The sequence below is a fragment of the Sciurus carolinensis genome, chromosome 4 (genome assembly GCF_902686445.1).
Source record: "Sciurus carolinensis chromosome 4, mSciCar1.2, whole genome shotgun sequence".
Lineage (NCBI taxonomy): Eukaryota > Metazoa > Chordata > Mammalia > Rodentia > Sciuridae > Sciurus > Sciurus carolinensis.
The window spans coordinates 7,968,801-7,991,308 of record NC_062216.1 but is presented as its reverse complement, the minus strand read 5'-3'; the positions used below and the strand labels follow the sequence as shown (position 1 = coordinate 7,991,308).

The 22,508-nt window shown below is 37.3% G+C and overlaps 1 protein-coding gene across 1 annotated transcript in view; it reads left to right on the top strand.

Annotated features, from left to right (window-relative positions):
* Positions 1-22,508, top strand: part of Mtmr9 (myotubularin related protein 9) — a 43,292-nt gene that overhangs the window by 9,196 nt on the left and 11,588 nt on the right. Inside the window, exons 2-8 of the mRNA XM_047549978.1 lie at positions 3,438-3,546; positions 7,561-7,686; positions 12,819-12,992; positions 14,971-15,188; positions 16,564-16,725; positions 19,299-19,440; positions 22,155-22,375. Coding sequence (XP_047405934.1) covers positions 3,438-3,546; positions 7,561-7,686; positions 12,819-12,992; positions 14,971-15,188; positions 16,564-16,725; positions 19,299-19,440; positions 22,155-22,375 — 1,152 coding nt within the window. The remainder of the gene's footprint in view (positions 1-3,437; positions 3,547-7,560; positions 7,687-12,818; positions 12,993-14,970; positions 15,189-16,563; positions 16,726-19,298; positions 19,441-22,154; positions 22,376-22,508) is intronic.

Here is a 22,508-nt window from a genome sequence, read left to right as displayed (position 1 = left end):
TTACTGATATTACTGCAGAAAGAAATCATTCTTTCACCTTAAATTAAGTATGCTATTAAGCTTAGATTTTTTTTTTAGACTTTTTTTTTTTTTAATGTAATTGCTTTTATCAGGCTGAGGAAATTCCCTTCTGTTTCTAGTTTGCTGAGAGTTTTTTGTTGTTGTTGTTGTTTGTTTTGTTTTTAAGCACGATCAAGATGTTAGATTTTTGTCATGTCTTTTTCTACATCTGTTGAAATAGAAGATACAAGGTTTTTCTCTTTTTCTCTTTTTAGTTTGTCAGTGTGGTGGATTACTTGATTTCAAATGTTCAGCTAACATTGCATTCCTGGGGTAAACTCCAATTAGTCATGATGTGTTATTCTTTTTATATATTGTAGAATTTGATTTACCGGTGTTCATTTAGAAATTTTGCACTTATTTTCATGAGGGATATTGCTCTATAGTTTTCTTGTAGTATCTTTGTCTGGTTTTTGTATTAGGGTAATAATGGCCTTGTGGAATAAATTAAGAAGTAATTCCCTCTCTTCAGTTTGCCAGAATTTTGTCTTGAATTGGTAGTGTTTTTTCCATTAAATGTTTGTTGAATTCATCAGTGAAGCCGTCTAGGCCTAGAGTTTTCTTTGTGGGGAGGATTTAAAGAAAATTTCAATTTCTTCAATAGATCCAGAACTAGTCAGACTATTTCTTCTCGAACATTTCTTGGTAGTTTTCGTGTTTTGAGGAACTGTATCTTTTTAAAAATTTTTACTTTGCTGAATTTATTTCTATAAACAATGCAAATAATGAATACCGTTCCTAATATTCCCTTACTTCCTCTTTGTCTGTAGAGTCTGAGTTCTTTATATATTCCTAGATGTAATCCGCTGCCAGGAGCAGCCAGCAAAGATTTTCTCCCCTTCTGTAGGCTCTCTCTCCATTCTCTTAATAATTTCCTTTGCTGTATAGAAGCTTTTTAATTTGATGGCATCCCACTAATTGATTTGTGGTTTTATTTCTTGGGCTTTAGGGGTCTTGTTGAGGAAGCTGGTGCCTGTACCTATATGGTGAAGTGTTGATCCTGTGTTTTCTTCTAGCAGTTGCAAATTTTCTGGTCTAATTCTTCAGTCTTTGATCCATTTTTATTTGAGTTTTGTGCAGGGTGAGAGATAGGGGTCTAATTTCGTTTTTCTACATATAATTATCTAGTTTTCCCAGCACCATTTGTTAAAAAGGCTCTTTTCTTCAACATGTATTTTTGGCCCCTTTGTCAAGTATCAGATGGCTGCAAAGTATGTGGGTTTGTCTCTGTCTTCTATTCCATTCCTTTGGTCTTCTTGTCTCTTTTAATGCCAATACCATGCTGTTTTTGTTTCTGTAACTCTGTAGTATAATTTGAGATCAGGTATCCTCATGTCTCCTACCTTGCTCTTATCACTTAGAATTGCTTTGACTATTCTGGGTCTCCTTTTCTAAACGAATTAAGGACTTTTTTTTCTAGTTCTGTGAAGAATGTCATTGGTGTTTTATGGAGATTGCATTGAATCTGTATATTGTTTTTGGTAGTATGGCCATTTTGACAATATTAATTCTGCCTCTCCAAGAGCATGGGAAGTATTTTTATCTTCTAAGGTCTTCTTAAATTTTTTTCTTCAGTGTTCCATAATTTTCACTGTAGAGATCTTTTACCTCTTTGGATAGATTAATTCCGAAGTATTTTATTTTATTGTTTTTTGAGATTATTGTGAATTTCCTGATTCTCTGCATAATTGCTGTTGATATGTAGGAGGGCTATTGATTTATGAGTGTTGATCTGGTATCTTGCTGCTTTGAATTCATTTATCAGCTCTAGAGCTCTAGCTATCTTATGGTGTTTTTTTTTTTTTTTTTCCCAGTCTTTTCAATACAGGATCATGCCATTAGCATGTCACTTGTATCCCTTTAATCTCTTTCTCTTGTCTGATCGCTTTGGTTAAAGTTTTGAGAACTATGTTGAATAGTGGTTGTCTTGTTCCTAATTTTAGAGGCAGTTCTTTTAGTTTTTCTCCATTCAGTATGATTTTGGCTTTCGGTTTGTCATACATAGCCTTTATGATGTTGAAGTAAATTCTACTCCCTAGTGTCTCCAGCATTTTTAACATGAATGGGTGCTGGATTTTGTCAAAGGTCTTTTCTGCATCTGTTGAGATGATCATATGATTGTTGTCCTTAATTCTATTTAAGTGGTGAATTATATTTATTGATTTGTGTATGTTGAACCAGCCTTGCATTCCTGGGATGAAACCTACTTGTTCATGATGTGTTATCTTCTTGGTGTGTTTCTGAATACCGTTGGCTAATATTTTGTGAATGATTTTTGTATGTAAGTTCATCAGGGATATAGGTTCATCTAGGTTTTCTTTCCTTGATGTGTCTTTGGCTGGTTTTGGTATAAGGGTTATATTGGCTTCATAGAATGTATTTGGAAGTGTTTCCTCCCTTTCAGTTTCATGGAATAATTTGAGAAAGTCTGGTGTTCTTTAAAGGTCTGGTAGAACTCAGCTAAGAATCTATCTGGTCTTGGGCTTTTCTTTGTTGGAATACTTTTAATTACAGTTTCAATTTCATTATTTGATATTGGCCTGTTTAAGTTTTCTATATCTTCCTGATTCAATTTGGGCAGGCCATATATATCTAATTGTCAATATCTTCTAGATTTTCTATTTTTATTGGAGTACAGATTTTCAAAATAGTTATTTTTCAGGAAATTTTTATAGTTGTAGATGGACTGCTTTTATTTATTTTAATATGGTGCTAAGGATTGAACCCAGTGCCTCACACATGCTAGGCAAGTACTCAGGCACTGAGCTACAGCCCCAGTCCTCAAAATAGTTCTTAATGATCCTCTGGATTACAGAAGTGTCTGTAGGGATATTTCCTTTTTCATCTCTAGTTTTGTTTATTTGAGTCTTCTGTCTTAAAAGTTAATAGTTTTTAAATTTATTTATTTATTTATTTTTTGTGGTGCTGTGGATCGAACCCAGGGCCTTGTGCTTATAAGGCAAGCACTCTACCAACTGAGCTATCTCCCCAGCCCTGGTTTTTAATTTTTAAATATTGAAAAGATGTTTTAAATGAATTGCTACAATGTTAGGTACAATGCTGTAGAACATTTCTCTATAGATACTTAACTTGTTAATTACAGATATTTTTTCCTATGCTTTGGAGTAAGATCCCAAATAATCTTCATTAAATGAGTTATCCTAATGTGCATTATTTTACGAATTTGAAAAAATTTTATGTACATGTGTTTTAAATACTTTATGGCAAACATTTTAATGATGCAAGCTTGACTCTTAGACTAATTAAGGGGAGAAAAAAGATAAAGATGGTGATTGCAACTATATTTTTTAAAGAAATAATCATATTTAAAATTAGGAATATTTGTATTCCTAAGCATGATTTGTAATTTCTTACAGATTTGTGGGATCTCTGGGTACCATCATCATAAAATGTAAAGATTTTCGAATTATTCAGTTGGATATTCCTGGAATGGAGGAATGTTTAAATATAGCCAGTTCCATTGAGGTAAGTATTTTGGAGGCAAAATCTTGTGGGGAAAAAAAAAGTTATATTCTGACTCAATTCATCTCTTTTATCATGTTTTCTGACTCAGATCCTAAAAACTGACAGGAAAAGCCTCACCCTGACTCATTGTTACTTGAGTGTCATGGGACTGTTTTGACATATAGCAGTTTTTACTGTTAGTCATTTTATATGAGTAACCCTAATTCCACGATCTGCTTAGTTTTCTGTGGAATTGCATTCCAGGGACTTTATAGAATTTCCATGGGTTCATAGTGGTGAAATGATAGATAATGTTTTAATTGAGTATGTATGGGTATGTAGATACCTTGGGAAAACTTAGAGAATGTAGTAAAGAAGTTCTTGTGAGAAAACTTTACAGTTTTGTTTGACATTTCATATTTAGTATTTAAATCTTGATATTTTTCTCTGAATCAAAGTGAACCTTTTTTGGTGCCCTAGTGGGTTTTTTCAAATAACATCATGTAGAATTGCTTTGGGTTGTGTTACAGTGAGTAGGTATGGGGGGGCTGTAGAAACCCCTTTTGACTCACCCTTCCCCCTACCTTCTGAGGGCTTCCTCAAACATTGAGAACCATTAGTGAGAGTGTTTTATTATTTCTCTTCCAGGAAAGTAACTACACACAGATTTTTTTCCTTTATATACTAGTATATCTTTTGCAATAAATAGATGCACCCCTACACCTTTGGATAGAAATATTAATAATGTAATATGATTCTTGTTATAATACAGTGTGAGTCTTTATTTAACTACTTGGTAGCTTGTGACCATGGACAAAGTATTTAACCTCTCTGACAATTAGTTTTCCACTTTCGTTGTAAAATGAGGATGATATTTCCTACCTTTTAGTGCTGTTGTAAGAATATTAGTTGATTTATGTGGTGCTTAGTATAATACGTGTGAGTAGTAGCTACCATTTGAGTGTCTTCTGTCATTTACTGAGTGAAGTTTAATGGTAAGAATTTGTGGAAAAATATCCTCATAAGATTTGCTATCTTAAAACGTTTCTAAAGGTACCATTCAGTTGTGTATAATAAGTATATTCACATCGCTGTAAGAGATCCCCACAACTAAAGCATTTATTATCACCTGTGGTCATAGTGTTTTTTTTTAGTAAATCTGAATTTCCATATTCATTTTCATCAGTTTGCTTAAGACAAAATGTGTTTGCTTTATATTTACTTAAACAATATTGAACATTGGTTCAGATCACAAATAATAGAAATTTTACTTGGATAATTTTAAATTTCAGTTGAAGAACTTATACTGTTTTTTGCTTCATCCTAACCAAATTTGGTGTATACTCAAGTTTTATGCTGAATCATTGCCATTATATTTTATCAATTAACTCTGGGTTTATATTATTTTCTAGATAATTATTGAGGAAAAATGGGGAGAAATTCTTAAAAATATATAACTAGAATATTGCTTGGTTTTTAAATAAGAATAGAGAACTAGAGAAGTAACTGTTTTGATACTGAGTAAATGGCATGTAGCTTTTTTGTGCATTCGCTAAACTTATTTAAGGACATTAGAAGATGAAGTGAACTGTTTTACATAGCTGTCATTTGGAAGTAACATGACATTGGTTTGGCCAGATTCTCCAACATGAGTGAGAGAGCATTTTAACTTCCAGAGCATTAAGTTGAAATAACGTCCCACTATTTGGGCAGAGGAATGCCACTGGCCCTCTTCAGTTGAAAGAGAGAGGGGGTGGGGTGGGGAGGGAGGGAGGGAGAGAGAGAGAGAGAGAGAGAGAGAGAGAGAGAGAGAGAGAGAGAGAGAGTGTGTGTGTGTGTGTGTGTGTGTGTGTGGTGTGTTTCAAGTTATGAGGTTGAATGTTTACGGACCTGCCCACATTTTTGTTCTTCTCCCTCCGTGACCAGTGGTCTGTGAGATGACCGGCTGGTGGGTGTTAGAGATGTGCCAGTGGTGCAGCACGGTGGTGAAGAAAGGGGGCAGAGCTTATTGCCACTTACTGACTGCATTCACTTAGCTTTGTTAGCATCTGACACCAATCGGTTGCCCTAAGTGGTTGTATATATTACCCAAAGCGCTTTAGAAATTGACTCATCATGTAGAAGCCCTTAGGGTTGAAAGAAACCATAAATTATAAGCTTTTTTTCTAATTTGGCCTCTGAAAATGAAGTTCCATTGAATGTTTTTACAGCGTAGTGAATATATGTAGTGGACCTGGCCTCAAGCCTTTGCCTGGCAGCCAGGCCCTATCCCCCGTGCTGCATACATCTTAATTTAGGGCTGATAAGTGAATCCCTCAGTAGCATAGGCTTCCTCTACCTGTTCTTTATAATTGAGAGCCCACATACCCAAAAATATTCTGCTGCCAGATAGACCTCCATTGGAAGAATAACTGTCAAGTGCTCAGTTTTCCAAATAGTGGGAAGCATGATGAAGCTTTTTTCCTGTGGCATTTCAGCTGCCTTTTGGAATTGAAATATTTTCAGTTCTTTTAGCATTAATATGTTTAAAGGAGAAGATTTATCTCTAGTGACATAAAACATCACAAGTAGAAATACAAGTGCTTATTGCCTGCAGAGTGGTTACTGATTTGCATTTAAAATAGCAGTTGCCATGTGCAAGGCCCAGGGTTTTCTCCTCAGCACTTGCAAAGAAAAAAACCAGCTGTACTGACCAGCAGCATCTCTGACCTAGGACAGATGTGGACATCGGTTTTTGTGCTTCTGTTGGTACAGTTAGCATCCAAAGACAAATAACTTTGTGTTTGGACAAAGTTCATAAATAACTTTGGATGGGGATGGTTTTTGTTAAACTGCTGAACTACATGTCCAGTGTAGTATTGAAAATCATGGGCCCATCCTTTTGTGAGCCAGACCCAACTGTGACCTAGAGGGAGGTAACTTTGTTCTGAGAGCTGTGAAGTACACAGACTGTCATAACCTCCCTCTCAGGTGAGTGTGCCTGCAATTACTGCCCTTTGAACTATGTTAACTGATTAGGTGCCCTTTGTTCCCAGCCATAGTGTTTTTTTTCCATAACCCCCTATCAAAAGGATGAATCTGCCAAGTGAGGTTATGTTCCATCTCTCTGCCCCTCCTGTCAGGTCAGGTTTTCCTGGTTTATTACCCCAAATTCAAGTGCTACAGATGAATGTGGTCTCATTTGGGAACCATAGAGTTATTACTCCAATTTGAGACCAAGTCACTGCAGCATAAAGATATGAAAATACCTCACCAATTGGCATATTGGTCCTAGGATGGAGGAAATGAACACCAATTGAATTTCTACACAAAGCACATATAATAGCCAAAATTATCTTTGATTTTATTATGTGCCGGGAAAATTGCATGTATTCCTGTTGCATACATGATCTCTCTTAATGCTGCTGTTAACCTTACTGGGTGGGTATTATTTCTCTCATGTTACAATTGAGCAATTGAGGCATAGAGAGTTTAATGGACTTGCCTTCTTCTTACCTGCTGCTACACAGATTTGGAACCTGAGTCCAGTGGTCTGTTTCCTGACTGAGATTTGGTCACTGAGCTTTATCAGTTTTTTTTTTTTTTTTTTTTTTTTTTGTACTATAAGGCACTCATTTTAAATCATTTGCATATGTTTAAATAGCTAATAACTGGATTTTGAACCAAGACCTTACTGAATAACCCAAAACTCTTTTGTTCTCTGATCCCTAGAAATTCTTAACCTTTTTAGTAAACTTTATTAAATTGTATGAAGACTTGTTTCATTTTTCTCTTAGAATTGGCATGCACATTTTTTTGTTCTTTTTTTCATTCAGACAGTACGTATTAAGTGTATGTTGTATATCAAATGCCTTTTTAGATGTTGGAAACATGGAAATGGCTTCAGTAAGACTATCACTGTGTCTATAAATACAGAGTTAGAAAACTGTATTGGGTATGTATCATAATTAGGCTACGTATGTGTTTACTCCCACTTCTTCAATTAGAATGTGCTAAAGTTGTATGGCATATCTCTTTTTTTCTTTCTATCACTAGGCATTGTCTACCCTAGACTCTGTTACTCTGATGTACCCTTTCTTCTACCGGCCTATGTTTGAGGTGATAGAAGATGGCTGGCATTCTTTCCTTCCTGAGCAAGAGTTTGAACTTTACTCTTCAGCTGTAAGTTAATGTTTGAGAATTATGGGTAATTAGAAATGATCCAGCACTTTCATTTGTGAGAATGATCACTTTCTTTTGAAGAGAGAGAGGTCAAGTGAAGTTGACTTACCTGTGCCTAAAGGATGTTACTATTGGTTGTTAATGCTGCTGCCTCTGACAGATTTGTATAATTTGTGTACTGCTGCAGCTGAAATGTCTTTTCTTCCAGTGGATTAATATATTCCAAATATTACTTTTTAAATTTTGAAAATGACTTTGATAAATCATTAATATCTGCATAAAAATAGTCCTAGCATATTGTGAGTTAATTGTTGGGTATTTTAAAAGTGTCTCCTTAGGAACAGCTTCATGTATAGTAATTAGATTCTGAGCTGTCTTCACAAATTGTGTTGAACCCATTGAACGCACAGTGTGCCATCTAGCACATTTGTTTCTATAGGTTAACTTCTACGTTTTTATAATTTGGGTTGCTCAGACTAGGTGCTAGAACCAGGTTTTTTTCCTGTTCTGGTCATTTTACTTCATTCTTCTTCCTCATACTTCTATGATAATACTTATATAAGTGGGCACTAATGGGGCCAAGATGAAGGGATAAGGAACCGTGGAATTTAAAGAGCAAAGGTATCCATTCCATAGTAATCAAGTGAGAAAGGAAAGGGAATTTTATATTCTCATGCAGGGATTTTTTTTTAAGTCCCATTAGTCCCAATGACATGTGATATTGAAAAGAAAGATTAAAAACATAGCTATAAAGATACTTTGTATTGTAACCCAGACATATTATTGACAACTGACTTTCATGATGACTGACTTTCTAGGAGTCTGTTTCCTTGTTTGCAAAATGACCTCAAGAATTCTTCCACTTTTAGCATACTGTTACTCGAGAATTATCCAGAAAGATTATTTCAGAGTCTTTGCTGAAGTACACATACAGCTTACCTGTATTCCTCCTGCTACCACTTTAGATATTTTATGTGCAAAAGGTGATGATAAGGTTTTGCTTCTGGTTCTAGTTGAGTGGCTACTATCTTACCAGCCTGTCTGCAAATATCAATGACAGTGTAAATCATCTACCAAAAACTACCTGGTCAGTAAACAAAAAACGGTATACTTTAAAGGGAGCCAACATTTAGGGGAAATGAATGACAGAGTGAGTTTCCTGGGTTTTTTTTTTTTTTTTTTTTTTGTGGCTTTGTCCTGAGGTCAGCCTGGTTGTGGCATGTTGATGTGGAGCAGCTAACATTGCAGTGGACAGCCCTCTTTCTGGTGGAAGAAGCCAGGAGCCTAGAGCAGCCAGAGATGCAGGAGAGGAGGACAGAATTCTGGACAGGAGTGGGCCATAGAAGGGGATCCTGGACCCTGCATACAGCTTCTAGTCTCTGACTGACTTGGGGGCACAGTGAGCTCAGAGCTGAGTCGCCTTGCACTACAGTGTTTGAGTTTGTAGATAAGGTTAACTAAGTTAGTTGCTTGCTAAAACAAAGCTTCAACATTCTCCAAAAGCATAGCATAGAATGTCTATATGGAGCAGGTATGTTTCTTCAATGTACATTCACAAATGTCTAGGACACAGTCAAAATTGAACCAGGATAATGTCACTCACTGCCCCTGAGCAAAAATGATCAACAATTCTGACCCAGGATAACTTAAAAGTTTAAATTATCACATGAGGATTTTAAAACAGCTGTTGTAAAAACTACTCAGTCAGGTAAGAAAAAGTAAGCTTAAAATAAAAAGAAAAACAAAAGAAGACAAAAGCAAAAATTAAAGCATTGCCTTTGTGCTGTTCATAATGTGTGCAGATCATAATGTGTGGAATGGCTGATTGGATACATAGACCTAAATAGTTGGCAAGTGTTTTACGTTTTATGTAATGCAAGCTAATGTTTAAGGTAAATAGAAGTGTTACTATATTTAAGTTAAAGATGTAAATTATAATATTTAAATTAAAGATATCTGTTAAAGATATTTAAGATATGTTATCCACATTACAGATGAATATTGCCATCCCTAGAGCAGGACTCCTTACCCCTGACAGTGCTGACGTTTGGGCTCTATAATTCTTGTCGCAGGAGGCTTCCCTGTGCCTTAGAGTTTAGCAGCATCCCAGCACGGGCACCACTGTTTGCCAGTAGCATTCTCCCTCCCACTCTCAGTTGATTCCAGACGGGGACAAATGTTCCGTTGGGGCAAAAATCACCCCTGTTTGAGAACCAGTATCCTGGAGCAATTGCTTTAATAAAATGCAAAGAAGTATATTTAAAAAGTTAAATTGGAATACTAAAAAGTATTAAATCCATAAAAAGGCAAGAAAGCAGAAACAGAGCAAAAAAATCAGAGAACAGGCAAAATAATTAAATGCTTGACTAAAATCCAGCCATAACAATAACTTTTAATATTGGTGAGCCAGGCACTCCAAAAAAGGCAGAGATTGTCAGAATGAATTAGAAAAATAAAAGATCCAGATGGATGCTGTATACAAGAGATGTGTTTTGAATATAAACACAGATTGTTTGAAAATGGCTCAAAAATTTGCACTGTACAAATAAGCATAAAAAGGCACAAGTAACTGTTAATTCCAGATTAAAAAGTAAAAAGACTTTAAGACAGGCACATTTTATAATAATAAAAAGATTGTTTTATGTTTAACATATGTATGTATGTATGTATGTATGTATTAGCACAAGTTGACAGAAATGGAGAAATAAGCAGTTCTATAGTCAGGATAAGAGATTATTAAAACTGTCCTCTGGTCATTTAATAGAACTAGGCTAAAATAACAACAGTGAGATAGTAGAGACATAAAAGATCTGGTCTGAACAGCATGGTTTAATATTTACAGAGTACTGCTTTAACTTCTCCAGAGTACACATTCCTCAAGAGGCACATGGCATGTTCCCCAGGAGAGACCATAAACTGGGATGTTAACCAATCTAAATAAATTACAAAGGATTGAAATCACATAGACTGTATCTCTGACCACAAAGAAATTACAAATCAATAACAGTAAGGTGTCTAGGAATTTTTCCTAATATTTCTAAATTACACAGAATTTTATAATCTGTAGTTCAAAGATGAAATCACTTAGAAAATGCTGTGAACAGAAAGATAATGAAAGTGCAATCTCTCAGAATCTGTGCAGTATGGGTAAGGCAAAGTTTGGAGATTTAAAATTCTTTAAAATTCTTATACTAGAAAAGAAAATGAGTCTAACATCATGGACCTAAACACCAACTTAGGAAGCTAGGGAGGACAAAAACAGAGATGAAGAGAGAGTAAATATAAAGGCAGAAAGCAATAAGATAACTAGAATTAATAAGCAAGTTTAGCGAAATTGCTTAATATATGATCGGTTTACAAAGTTGGGCATGGTGGTGTGCACCTGTAATCACAGCACTCGGAAGGCTAGGGTGGAAGGATCACCTGAGCCAGAAGTTGGAGAAGTTCAAGACCAGCCTGGGCAACATAGCAACACTGTGTCATAGACGAAGAAGAAGGGGCGGGGGCAGGCGAAGATCAGCTTTCAAAATTACAATTGTATTGACAATAGTCAATCTGAAAGTGAATAAAATACTTAGGAATAAATTTAACAAAGTTCAGGATCTGAATACTGAAAGATGGAAAACATCGCTGAGAGAAGTTGTAGGAAATCTAAATAAATGGGAGATATACTGTGTTCATTAATTGGAAGACAACATGGTTAAGATCAGTGGTTAGCTTGATGTGGGAAGAATAAGATAGTGAATATTTTAGGTTTCACTGGTCATGCAGTCTCTGGTGTAACTACTCCACTCTGCTGCTGTTAAAGCATGAAAACAGCAATAGACAATACACCAATGAATAGATGTGCAAGATTCCAATAAAACTTTATTTACAAAAACAGGCAACAGGCTGGATTGGGCTCACTACGTGGCAGTTCTCTTTGAAAAGTGAAAAATCAAAGTAACTAAAATTTGATGTTGAAATTTGTAAAATTTATTAAAAATAAAGGTTTTAGCATGAGGCCCTGGGTTCAATTCCCCAGCAATGCAAAAAAAAAAAAATGCATTTTATAGTACATCTAATACACTTTTTAGCTTCAACTTCCTACAAGTGAAGCTCATGATTGGTATACTAGGCCAACCTGTATTATAGGAAATTTGAATTTCTTTTTACTATAAAAAGCCTTTTATAGTCTTAAAGCAGTTTTCATTTCTGCTATTTGAAATAAGGTATTTGATAGTTTTATGTGGTATGTTTTGAGTCCTTAGTCTACTGAGTCAGATTATTTTATTGACTGCTAAGTGTCTTAGCACCTAGGTTTTTTTTTGTTTTAGTATTAGGGGTTGAACCCAGAGGTACTTTACCACTGAACTACATACTTCGTCCTTTTTTAAAAAAAAAAAAAAAAATTTTATTTTGCAACAGGGTCTCACTAAGTTGGTTAGGGCCTGGCTAGGTTGCTGAAGCTGGCCTTGAACTTGCAATCTTCCTGCTTCAGCCTCCTGAACTGTTGGGAGTACCGGTGTGCACTGCTGTATCTGGCTAGTAGTGAGTTTTTATTATTTTTAAGGAAGATGTTACCAGTCTCACTTTGTTTTCCTCCTTTTCTAGATATCAGAAAGGAATGAAGGATTTGATGTAGGTGGTAGCTCTGTTGCATCTCTTCTGGGTAGGCAGTATTCTGGAATTTTATAGTCTTAACTGGTGCTGTGCTTTAAGACCATTAGCAAACTGGATGGTACCCAGAAAAGGAGGAATGGGGTAATACATTTAACTTGGAGGAGACTAAGGGGAGATGACAGTCTTTAAATATTCGATAGGATGTCATGTGAAATAGGGAACTTGCACTGTGTTATCTGAAATCATGGTAAACATGATAGAGGAAGTCATAGAGCAAACAGGTTTTGCTCAATGTAAGCAAGCCCTTTCTAGGAACTAGGGATACGGAGCCAGCGGCACAGGAACCTCCTGAGGAGTGGAGCCCTTTTTCTCTGGAGGTATTTTAAATGTAGGCTAGGTATCCTTCTAGTAAATTCCCAAGAAATTGCTTCTTCATAAGTGAAAATTGACCTCTGAAGTCCTTTAGATTTTTTCATGTTATCTTGTAATATTGAGATATTTGCTTAACTTTGAAGTATTTTGTTTTTCAGACCAGTGACTGGAGGCTAAGCTATGTCAATAAGGAATTTGCCGTCTGTCCTTCTTACCCACCAATTGTCATAGTGCCCAAATCCATTGATGATGAAGCTCTTCGGAAGGTAGCCACGTTTCGACATGGAGGGCGCTTTCCAGTACTGAGCTATTATCATAAAAAAAATGGAATGGTAAGTGGTACAGAACTGCGTCTTGATCTGCTGAAAGGGTTGGCCTGGGGATCGTTTCCTAGGAAGGTTGCTTTTTCTGTGTTCATGGAAGCAACTGGCCAGGTTGCTTCCACTAGGACTTCCTTCATGTAAACTCTAGGAAACCAGGAGTAGGTTGTTTTTCTGATGAGGCTGTGATTGAATTCTTTCCATCATGCTCACCCTTAGAAAAGTCAAAATGACTTGTCTTTGGGACACAGTGCAAAGGAAATTGGTGTTTACATGATGCTTGCAGCAGCATTTTTAAGGTAGAAAAATGAGAAATCTCTCTATTTTCTCATCAAATTTCCCATGTGAATGACTCAAATAGATGTTTTTGTTTTCGGAAGAGAGAGGAGTGACACATAATCACTCATACTTTAGAAAACCTGGAAGTCAGGTTGGGCTCTGTGGCGCACGCCTGTAATCCCAGCAACTCAAGAGGATAAGGCAGGAGGATGGCAAGTTTGAGGCCAGCCTCAACAACTTGGTAAGACCTACAGCAACATAGCAAGACCCTGTCTCAAAATAAAAAAGAACTGAGGATGTAGCTCAGGGTAAAGTGCCTGTGATTTTATTACGTAGTACCAAGAAAGAACATGGAAATCAGGAATTGAATAGGCAAGGACTTGCTGGATAGTTTCTAAATATTAGTTTCTAAATTACTTTCTCCCCTCTCATTTTTCTCTCAGCTGATAAACTCTGCTTCTCATTTTGAAACCAAAAATAAATTAGTAGATGATTATGACTATTTTCCATTACCTCCAAATGTCTTAAAATGGATATTTAGTGTCAACAGAATTTTTACAATTTGCTACTGTTTATTTATTTTGTGGTACTAGGGATTGAACCCAGATGTGTTTTAACTCTGAACTACCACCCCACTCCTCTATGTTTTACTTTGAGACATGGTCTCACTAAGTTGCTGAGGATGGCATTGAATTTGCCATCCTCCTGCCTGAGTCACTGGGATTATAGTCAGATGTTAGATAAGGTACAGAGGTTGGTGTAAGTGGCTATTGAGAGAGACTAAAGATAGTTCAAGATAATTCTGGCTCTCAGGATGCAGCATTCCACCTGTCCACAGTCATGATGTTCTAGTCAGCCAAACGCTGCAAGATTTTCAGTGTAGATGTGTCTTTTTCAGGAAACTTCAGTTCACACTGTAGACAAATGAAAGGAAAAAGAACATACAAATTTTGTTAAATGCCTAAACTTGGGAGTATGAGACTCAGAGAGCAGCAAGATGGCTGGACCTTGTAGAGCTTAACAGAGAGAGGGACTTAGGCTTTTTGGGGGAGGGTGTACACAGCAAGCCAGGTTTGGCTTGTTAGGCAGATACAGCCTCTCAGGTAACAGCTGCCCATGCTCACCTTTGTCTGCACCAGGTTTTAGACCCCCAATCTCTCCTTCCAGTAGAAAGATCCCTCCTAGGTAGAAAGAGGCCTGGGGACATCAGAGAGAAAAACCTCAGCCTGCATTCATTGTTGACTGCTGTAGACAGATGTAAATTTCTTTTTGCATGACAACTTTTCAGAGCCATTCCTGTGTTCACAGAGGTCTGCAGTTAATTTGGGGTATAATATTTTACTACCCTCCAAACTCAAGGTTTATTGGCTCAAAGACCATTTTGTCTTCATTACAGCGTGAGGTCTGCCAGTTCGATTCATGGACTTAATGAATTGAAATACTTGATCTTAAGGAGGTGATATAATTTACTATGCAAAAATGTTTTGAGATAGTAGGAGGAAAAATTGTTTAAAAGTACAAGTCTTGCCTTTGTTTTACATTATTACTATTTTCAGTACATGGAACTATGTCTTTGTTTTTTGATAAAACTCATCTCCAAAATGCTGTGTGATTGTTTTCCAGATGGTACTCTTAATCTAGCTGTTTCCTTTCTGTTTTCAGAAACTTTTAAAAAGCTGTCCTATTGATTGTCAGCATATTGTGCTTCTAGGTAATTATGCGAAGTGGTCAGCCACTCACTGGCACTAATGGGAGAAGGTGCAAGGAAGATGAGAAGCTGATAAATGCTACCCTCAGGGCAGGAAAGCGTGGCTACATCATTGACACACGAAGTCTAAACGTGGCCCAGCAAGCTAGAGCCAAAGGAGGTGGCTTTGAACAAGAAGCCCATTATCCCCAGTGGAGGCGGATTCATAAGTCCATTGAGAGGTAAAAGGCTCTGGAGATAGGGAGGACTCTGCTGGAAACCAACTGGAGTGGATAAGCCCTTAGCCATTCAAAACTCACAAGTGCTCAGATGAAACCTACATTTTAAACCTGTGTGATAATTTAGGGTCAGCAATTGGCTGAAGAACTCATTGTGTCTTTTTTTTTTTTTTTTTTTTTTTGTCTTTTATTAAGGTTTTGCAAATAAAAATTGCATCTATTTATGGTGTACAGTATGCTTTTTTTAAAAATTTTTTTTGTATTGGGGATCAAACCCAGGAGCTCTTAACCACTGAGCCACATCCCCAACCCTTTTTAAAATGTTTTATTTAGAAACAGTCTCATTAAGTTGCTTAGGGTTTTGCTAAGTTGCTGAGACTGGCTTTGAACTCTCCATCCTCCTGCTGCTGGGATTATAGGCGTGCACCACTGTGCCCAGCTACAGTATATTATTTTGATATACTTAAACATTGTGAAATGACTACATCAATCTTTACACATCCATTACCTCATGTGCTTACTTTTCTGTGGTGAGAATATTTAAGGTCTATTTTCTTAGTAGTTTTCAAGTGTATATTATTATTAACCATTGTCATCATGCTGTATAGTAGATCTCCAGAATTTATTCCTGCTGTGTGACAAAAACTGTATCCTTTGACCAACGTTTCCCTACCTCCTTGCATTCCCTTCCACACTTGGATCCACTATTCTACTCTCTGCTTCAATGAGTTTGTCTTATCTAGATTCCATATGTAAGTGAGACCACATAACATAGCATTTCTGTTTCTGTCTTATTTTGGTTAGCATATTGTCTTCCAGGTTCATCCATGTTGCTGTTTCCTTTTTTATTAAGGGTGAATAGTATTCCATTGCATATACAGTACCACATATTCTTTATCCCCATTCATCTGTTGATACTTAGATTGATTCCATATTTTAACTGTTGCCATTTGTGTAGTACCCATGGGGATACAGATCTCTTTGAGATCCCGATTTCATTTCCTCTGGTTAATCCCAGAAATGGAACTGCTGGATCATACTGATGATTCTATTTGGTGGGTCCAGAGTGTAGTGCTATCAGTGGGAATAGGATTGTGATAGTAGGTTGCAAATGCAGTGCTCTGGCCCTCTCCACTAGTCTGGTAACCCAGGTGTGTGAGCTGAGTTCACTGTTCAGATGCAGAATGGTTTACTGCAACAGACATTTGAAGCATCTTTGCAATAGTGTTTAAACATTTGTTTTTCTACCTTTCATCCTCATATTACTGCATAGCAATATAGTAATTTGATTTACTTTGGTACATTAGAGGCAGAGTTTTTGGTTCAGTTTTTCCCTTTTTCATTCTATCTCATGTTTTCTTTCTTGCTCTTTTTAAAGGTATCACATTCTTCAGGACAGCTTAATCAAACTCGTGGAAGCTTGTAATGACCAAACCCATAACATGGACCGATGGCTCAGTAAGTTGGAGGCCTCCAACTGGCTGACTCATGTCAAAGAGATTCTGACCACTGCCTGCCTAGCAGCCCAGTGTATTGACAGGTAAATTGCATTTCCTTCTTCCCAAATGGGACACACACTGAGAACTACACGTTTTTACCCAGACATGTGTTCATAGAGTTTGTTGAAGTTTGTGCCTATTCCATTTCTTTTTTTTTTTTTTTTTTGAGGTGCTGGGGATTGAACCCAGGGCTTTGTGCATGCAAGGCAAGCACTCTGCCGACTGAGCTATCTCCCCAGCCCTGTGCCTATTCCATTTCTTATGTCCGGATGATTTTATAAATTGTTGTATAAGAGAGTCAGTACATTCGGTTATCAAGGAGGGATGTGCAGAGAGTGTGGCTTTTAGTGGATAATGAATATTTGTTGAATGAATGAACCATGTATATACATACATCTTCTATGACACAATTTTTTTAAGTACTAAGCCTTTTTTTCCTATAAAGTCCTTGAATTTTGAATTTGCTAATTTTATTTTTCTTATACTGTAAAAAAAATGAAAGAAAGTTTTCTTATTTCTTCTCATGGGGCCAAACTCACCTCTTTACTTTTGCAGTATTGATGAAAGCAGAGTTGTTCTCTTACACAGATGATTCTTTCTAATCTTTAAGATACCTTATTTTAAACCACTTGACATGTGTAGTTAAATCTGGATCTCAAGTTGAGAAAGCCTGATGATAGTGATGTGCAGTATATGAAGTGATTTTAATTTATTCACTCAGTTAAAGGGTGCTAATCCTTGAGACATGAGGCAGAAGACTTGAACAGAGGCAAAAGGATTGGTATAAATTGTTGCAGAAGCTTAGAATACCCTTTTTAAGGAGGGGATTCCCACTAAACCATAGGTTGGTGTAAGTTTTGCCACCACACAGTTGCTGGCACTTTTCTTTGAGACTTTAATTTGTTTTACGAAGGCTTTCAATTTAGGGAAATACATATGTAAATTTTCATGATTAGAAAGAAATTGATAATTGGTTTGCTTAAGATCTTGTGGTAAGTTAATGACTGTACCAGGACCAGGTAGACTCTCAGGGTTGGGATTGCCAGGTTGGCACTGTTCTTTCTTTTGGGGTTAGGTGAAGCTCATTTCACCAGGAAAATACATAAATCGAAGACCAAGATTCTGTGATGGAGAAATCAAATACAGAATGAGGCATGTTAATATTGAGGGGTTTGTTTCTTTTCAACTCGGGTTTACCAGGTTTTTCCTCACAGCGTGAGTGCAGAAGCCTCTGTTTTCTTATGAAACACAAATCTTTTTTTGCCAGGGGCGAGGTACTGGGGATTGAACCCAGGGGCACTTGACCACTGAGCCACATCCCCAACCCTACTTTGTATTTTATTTAGAGACAGGGTCTCACTGAGTTGCTTAGTGCCTCGCTGTTGCTGAGGCTGACTTTGAACTTGCAATCCTCCTAAGAATGGGATTTTTGACCTACCATGGGTGAACTTCAGGGAGTCTGTTATTTTCAAATTAAGAACCTCCTTACTGTAGGATTAAGTAAATTATAGTTCATCACTTAATAGAATGTTATAATGCCATTAATACAATAGTTCTAAAGATGACAGAGAAACGTGGGTAAGAATTTATAATGAAAATAACAGGAGTAATAACCTTTTGTTATTACTGTATAAAGTATATCTGTGTGGGGAAAAGAATTCCCAGTTGTTACCAAACATGAAATTTCCTTTCTCCAAAGTTTTGTTCATTATCGTGTCAATAAAAAGGGTGAAAGAAGACAGGAGGGATGTAGTTAATTTAGTTTTGTTGTTTCCTTCCTTTCTCTTTATAACAGTGGGGTACCAGACACCACAGAAGTCTTGTGGGACAGTGGTAGCAGTGCCACTGACTTTCTAGGTGGGCAGTTTTAATGTTTTTGGTTTTTACTATTTCCACGTTTCTCAAAGTGTGGTTTCCCTTATCCACACAGTTTTTGTTGTTGTTGTTGTTGTTTGTTTGTTTGTTTGTTTTTTGGGGGGCAGAGGTACCTGAGATTGAGCTCAGGGGCATTTGACCGTTGAGCCACATCCCCTGTTTTGCATTTTATTTAGGGACAGGGTATCACTGAGTTACTTAGCACCTTGCTTTCACTTTGAATTCTCAATCCTTCTGCCTATGCCTCGCCTGGGATTACAGGTGTGTGCCACCTTGCCTGGCTCATTACAGTTTTTGGAGGTGCCCTTATAGTTAGCTGATGGTGTGAAGGTAGATGGAATTCAAGGTCAGGAGAGTAATTTTAATGTATGTTCCTAGGTGTGATAAGAAAAGGCTTTACTGAACTATAAAACACAGAAAGGTAAGAGCCTTCCATAAGGACTGCTTTTCAGTTTTGTAAAGGGACAGAAAATTCATCTGAAAAATGCTGTGAAATTTGTTATAATTTAATGGGATAATGGCCGTCATAGTCTTATATTTTTCTCAAGAGAACCCCTTGTCTATTCAGGGCTTTATTTAGCATGAGGGAGTTGGATATATGCCCTTGTCTGTCCAGTGATAGAGAGTAGGACAGAGCATAATGCATAAGACTAAAATATTGACTCAATAAGTGATTATTGTTAGCAGTTCATTGGTCATGTCAGGAGTGTCCCATGTGTGCTCTGGGTTTTCCCACCAGGGAAGGAGCATCGGTTCTGATTCATGGAGCAGAAGGAACTGACTCCACCCTGCAGGCGGCCTCCCTGGCTCAGATCATTTTGGAACCACGGAGCCGGACCGTCCGAGGTTTTGAGGCCCTGATAGAAAGAGAGTGGCTTCAGGTGAGAATAGCCACCTATGAGGTATTGCCATCCTGGGATGGGATAGCTGACATCATGTGTGAAATTTTGATTGGTTAACATTTTTAAATTGTGCGTTTAATTTTCTGTGAACCAATTGATCTATCTTCCCCTCAGTAAACGTTTTTAATCTTCACCCCTCTCAATTTCTAGATCTTTTCTTGACTATGTTGATCACTTATCACTTCATTGACTTAAAAGACTTGTTAGCTGTGCCGGTTGAGCATCACTAATCTGAAAATCCAAAATGTTCCAAAATCTGAAACTTTGGCGTGCTAACAACAGACTTATGTTAAAACACAGGGGTACTCAAAAAACCAAAGGCAGAATATTCTTTCTGATATGTGGATGCTAACCCACAACAAAGGGGGGGAAGATTAGAAGTTCGTTGGACTAGATAAAGGGGAGTGAAGGAAAGGGAGGGGGGACGGTAATAGGAAAGACAGTAGAATGAATTGGACACGTTTTTCCTATCCTCATGTAAATCCACAACCAATGTAATTCCACATCATGTGCAACCACAGTGGGATCCTAATTGGGACAAGTTTTACATATTCTATGTATGTATAATATTTCAAAATATACTCTACTGTCATGTGAAAAAATAATAACACAAATTTTTTAAAAACCACAGGTGCTAAAATAATGTATTAAATTACCTTCAGGTCATGCGTAAAAGGTCTACATAAGACTTAAATGAATTTTATGTTTAGACTTGGGTTCCATCCCAAGATATCTCCTTATATATATGCACATATCCCAAAACATGAAAAAAATCTAAAATCCAGATGGTCCCACGCATTTTCAGAAGGAATACTCAACCTGTGCTTGGTTACATGCAAGGGAATTACAAAGAATGTGAAACAGCTTGGTTTCCTAGAAGCTTAGTCTTCCTGGCTTTTTTTCCCCCCAGGACCAAGGACTGAACTCAGGTCCTTGTGTGTGCTCGGCAAGTTCTCTACCACTGAACTACATTGCCAACCCCTAGAAGCTGAGTCTTGATAGTGATAAAAGACAGGGAAGGTGATGGGAACTGTAATTGGAAAGTAGTATTTTAGCACTTCCTGCCTTTTACCATCTTGTTCCTTCCTACACTCTTCTCTAACTGGTGAATTCCTTCTCATCTTTTGAGAGCCAGCTAAATGTCACTGCTTTCATAAAGTCTTTGAGACCTGATCGCCTGCACAGATAAATTTGAGCCTTTCCTTCATGTCCTGTTTTCTGAACTAGTCCCCAAAAGTGACTTTTTTTTTTTTTTTTTTTTTTTTTTGTGGTCATGGGGATCGAACCCAGGGCCTTATGCTTGCAAAAGTGACTTTTTTGAGGTCAGGAAACCATGTCCTATTATTCATCTGTTTATCCTTAGGACACAGCACAGTACTATCATATAATGTTGAGTGACTACTGAAATAAAGTTCTCATAACATCAGCTGAAATTTTCTGAAATTTAAGTCAGAGATTAATTCACGAATCTATTTTAACTTTGTAACTTGGTAAATAATTGTGATTGAAAACAATTGCTCAGATGTTTGAGGACACATCTTGGATGCAAAGAATTTTTGTCTCTTCCATTACAATGCAGATTTACTATGTGTATGTATGTATTTGTTTGTAGTATTGGGCATGGAACCCAGAGCCTTATGCTTGCTAGGCAAGTACTGTACTACTTACTGAGCTACATGCCCAGCCTGCAAATGTGCTGTGCATTTCAGCTGTAATGTATGCCCTCTCCATCCTGCCTGCCAGCTGACCTGTTCTCTATTTTAAGTCAGACCTTTCTATATTTGCGTTCCCTATTTGGTAAAGTCAGTTCAGCCATGTTCCTCATGCGGCATAGCAGACAAATGAATGAGCGTGCTTGATTTGTTCACATGCTTTCATTTTGGTGAAATGCATTTGGGTATCCAGATGCATTAACCACTGGGAAGTTTCCATGGTATTATCTCTGTCAGATACAGTAGTACACAGATCCAGAGATAAAGCAGGACTCTGAAATATCTAGTAGAGTGATTTGTAATGAGATCAAGGCTTGTGTTCTGGGCAAGAGAGCCGATTATTCTTCAGTTTACTTTGGATAGTAGATGGCAGCCTCTTGGAGTGTTTTGGGGAGAAGAGGGTTATTAAGGACAGCTTTGTCTCCAATATCAATGTATAGTATTCATTAAGACTTCTTCAAGACATTAACTTTGCCCATATGTAACTGAAGCCTTCCTATCAAAGCAGATACAGACTTGCACGATTTGTCAGGGTCCTGTATTTGTCTCCATTTGGTGGTGAGGATCATGTAGCTTGCAGCACAACCTGCAGTGTTTCAGATAGAAGGCGATTGTTGTCCTGGTTTTGTACCTGATAACCTATGTTCTTTGACTTTGCTCCAGGTTTTACAGACTTAGGTTTATTTTGTAAATTTATCATTTCTTAAGTTCATTGTTTTTTCATTTGATACTCCAAGTGCAGTTGCTGAAGTCATGTCTTGGCCACAATGCCTTGTTAAGGGTTTAGAATTGTACCTTTCCTTAGTTGCTGAACTTATTCATTTTAAACCAAGAAATCATTATCTAAACAGGCGCCACCCTCGGTTTATGATGTTTCAATTGATATATAATTCATTGTAATTATGTGCAGTAATGTTGATAGAGTGTGCTGTAATGTGATCTCATCAGGTGTGACAGTTACATTTCCACCTTTTTCCATAGGCTGGTCACCCGTTCCAACAGCGCTGTGCACAGTCAGCCTATTGCAGTAGCAAGCAGAAGTGGGAGGCGCCCGTATTTCTTCTCTTCCTGGACTGTGTGTGGCAGATACTCCGTCAGTTCCCTTGCTCTTTTGAGTTTAATGAGCATTTCCTCATCATGCTCTTTGAGCATGCGTATGCCTCACAGTTTGGAACATTTCTGGGCAACAATGAAAGTGAAAGGTGGGTACGGTGAGCATACGGGCATTTCATTTTTAGTTGCTTGGTCACTTCCCAAAGGAGACAAGGTTTTGGGTCTGTGTTAATGTTATACAGAAAAGGGTAGAGACTGTAGTTAAGTTACATGAAATGTAGT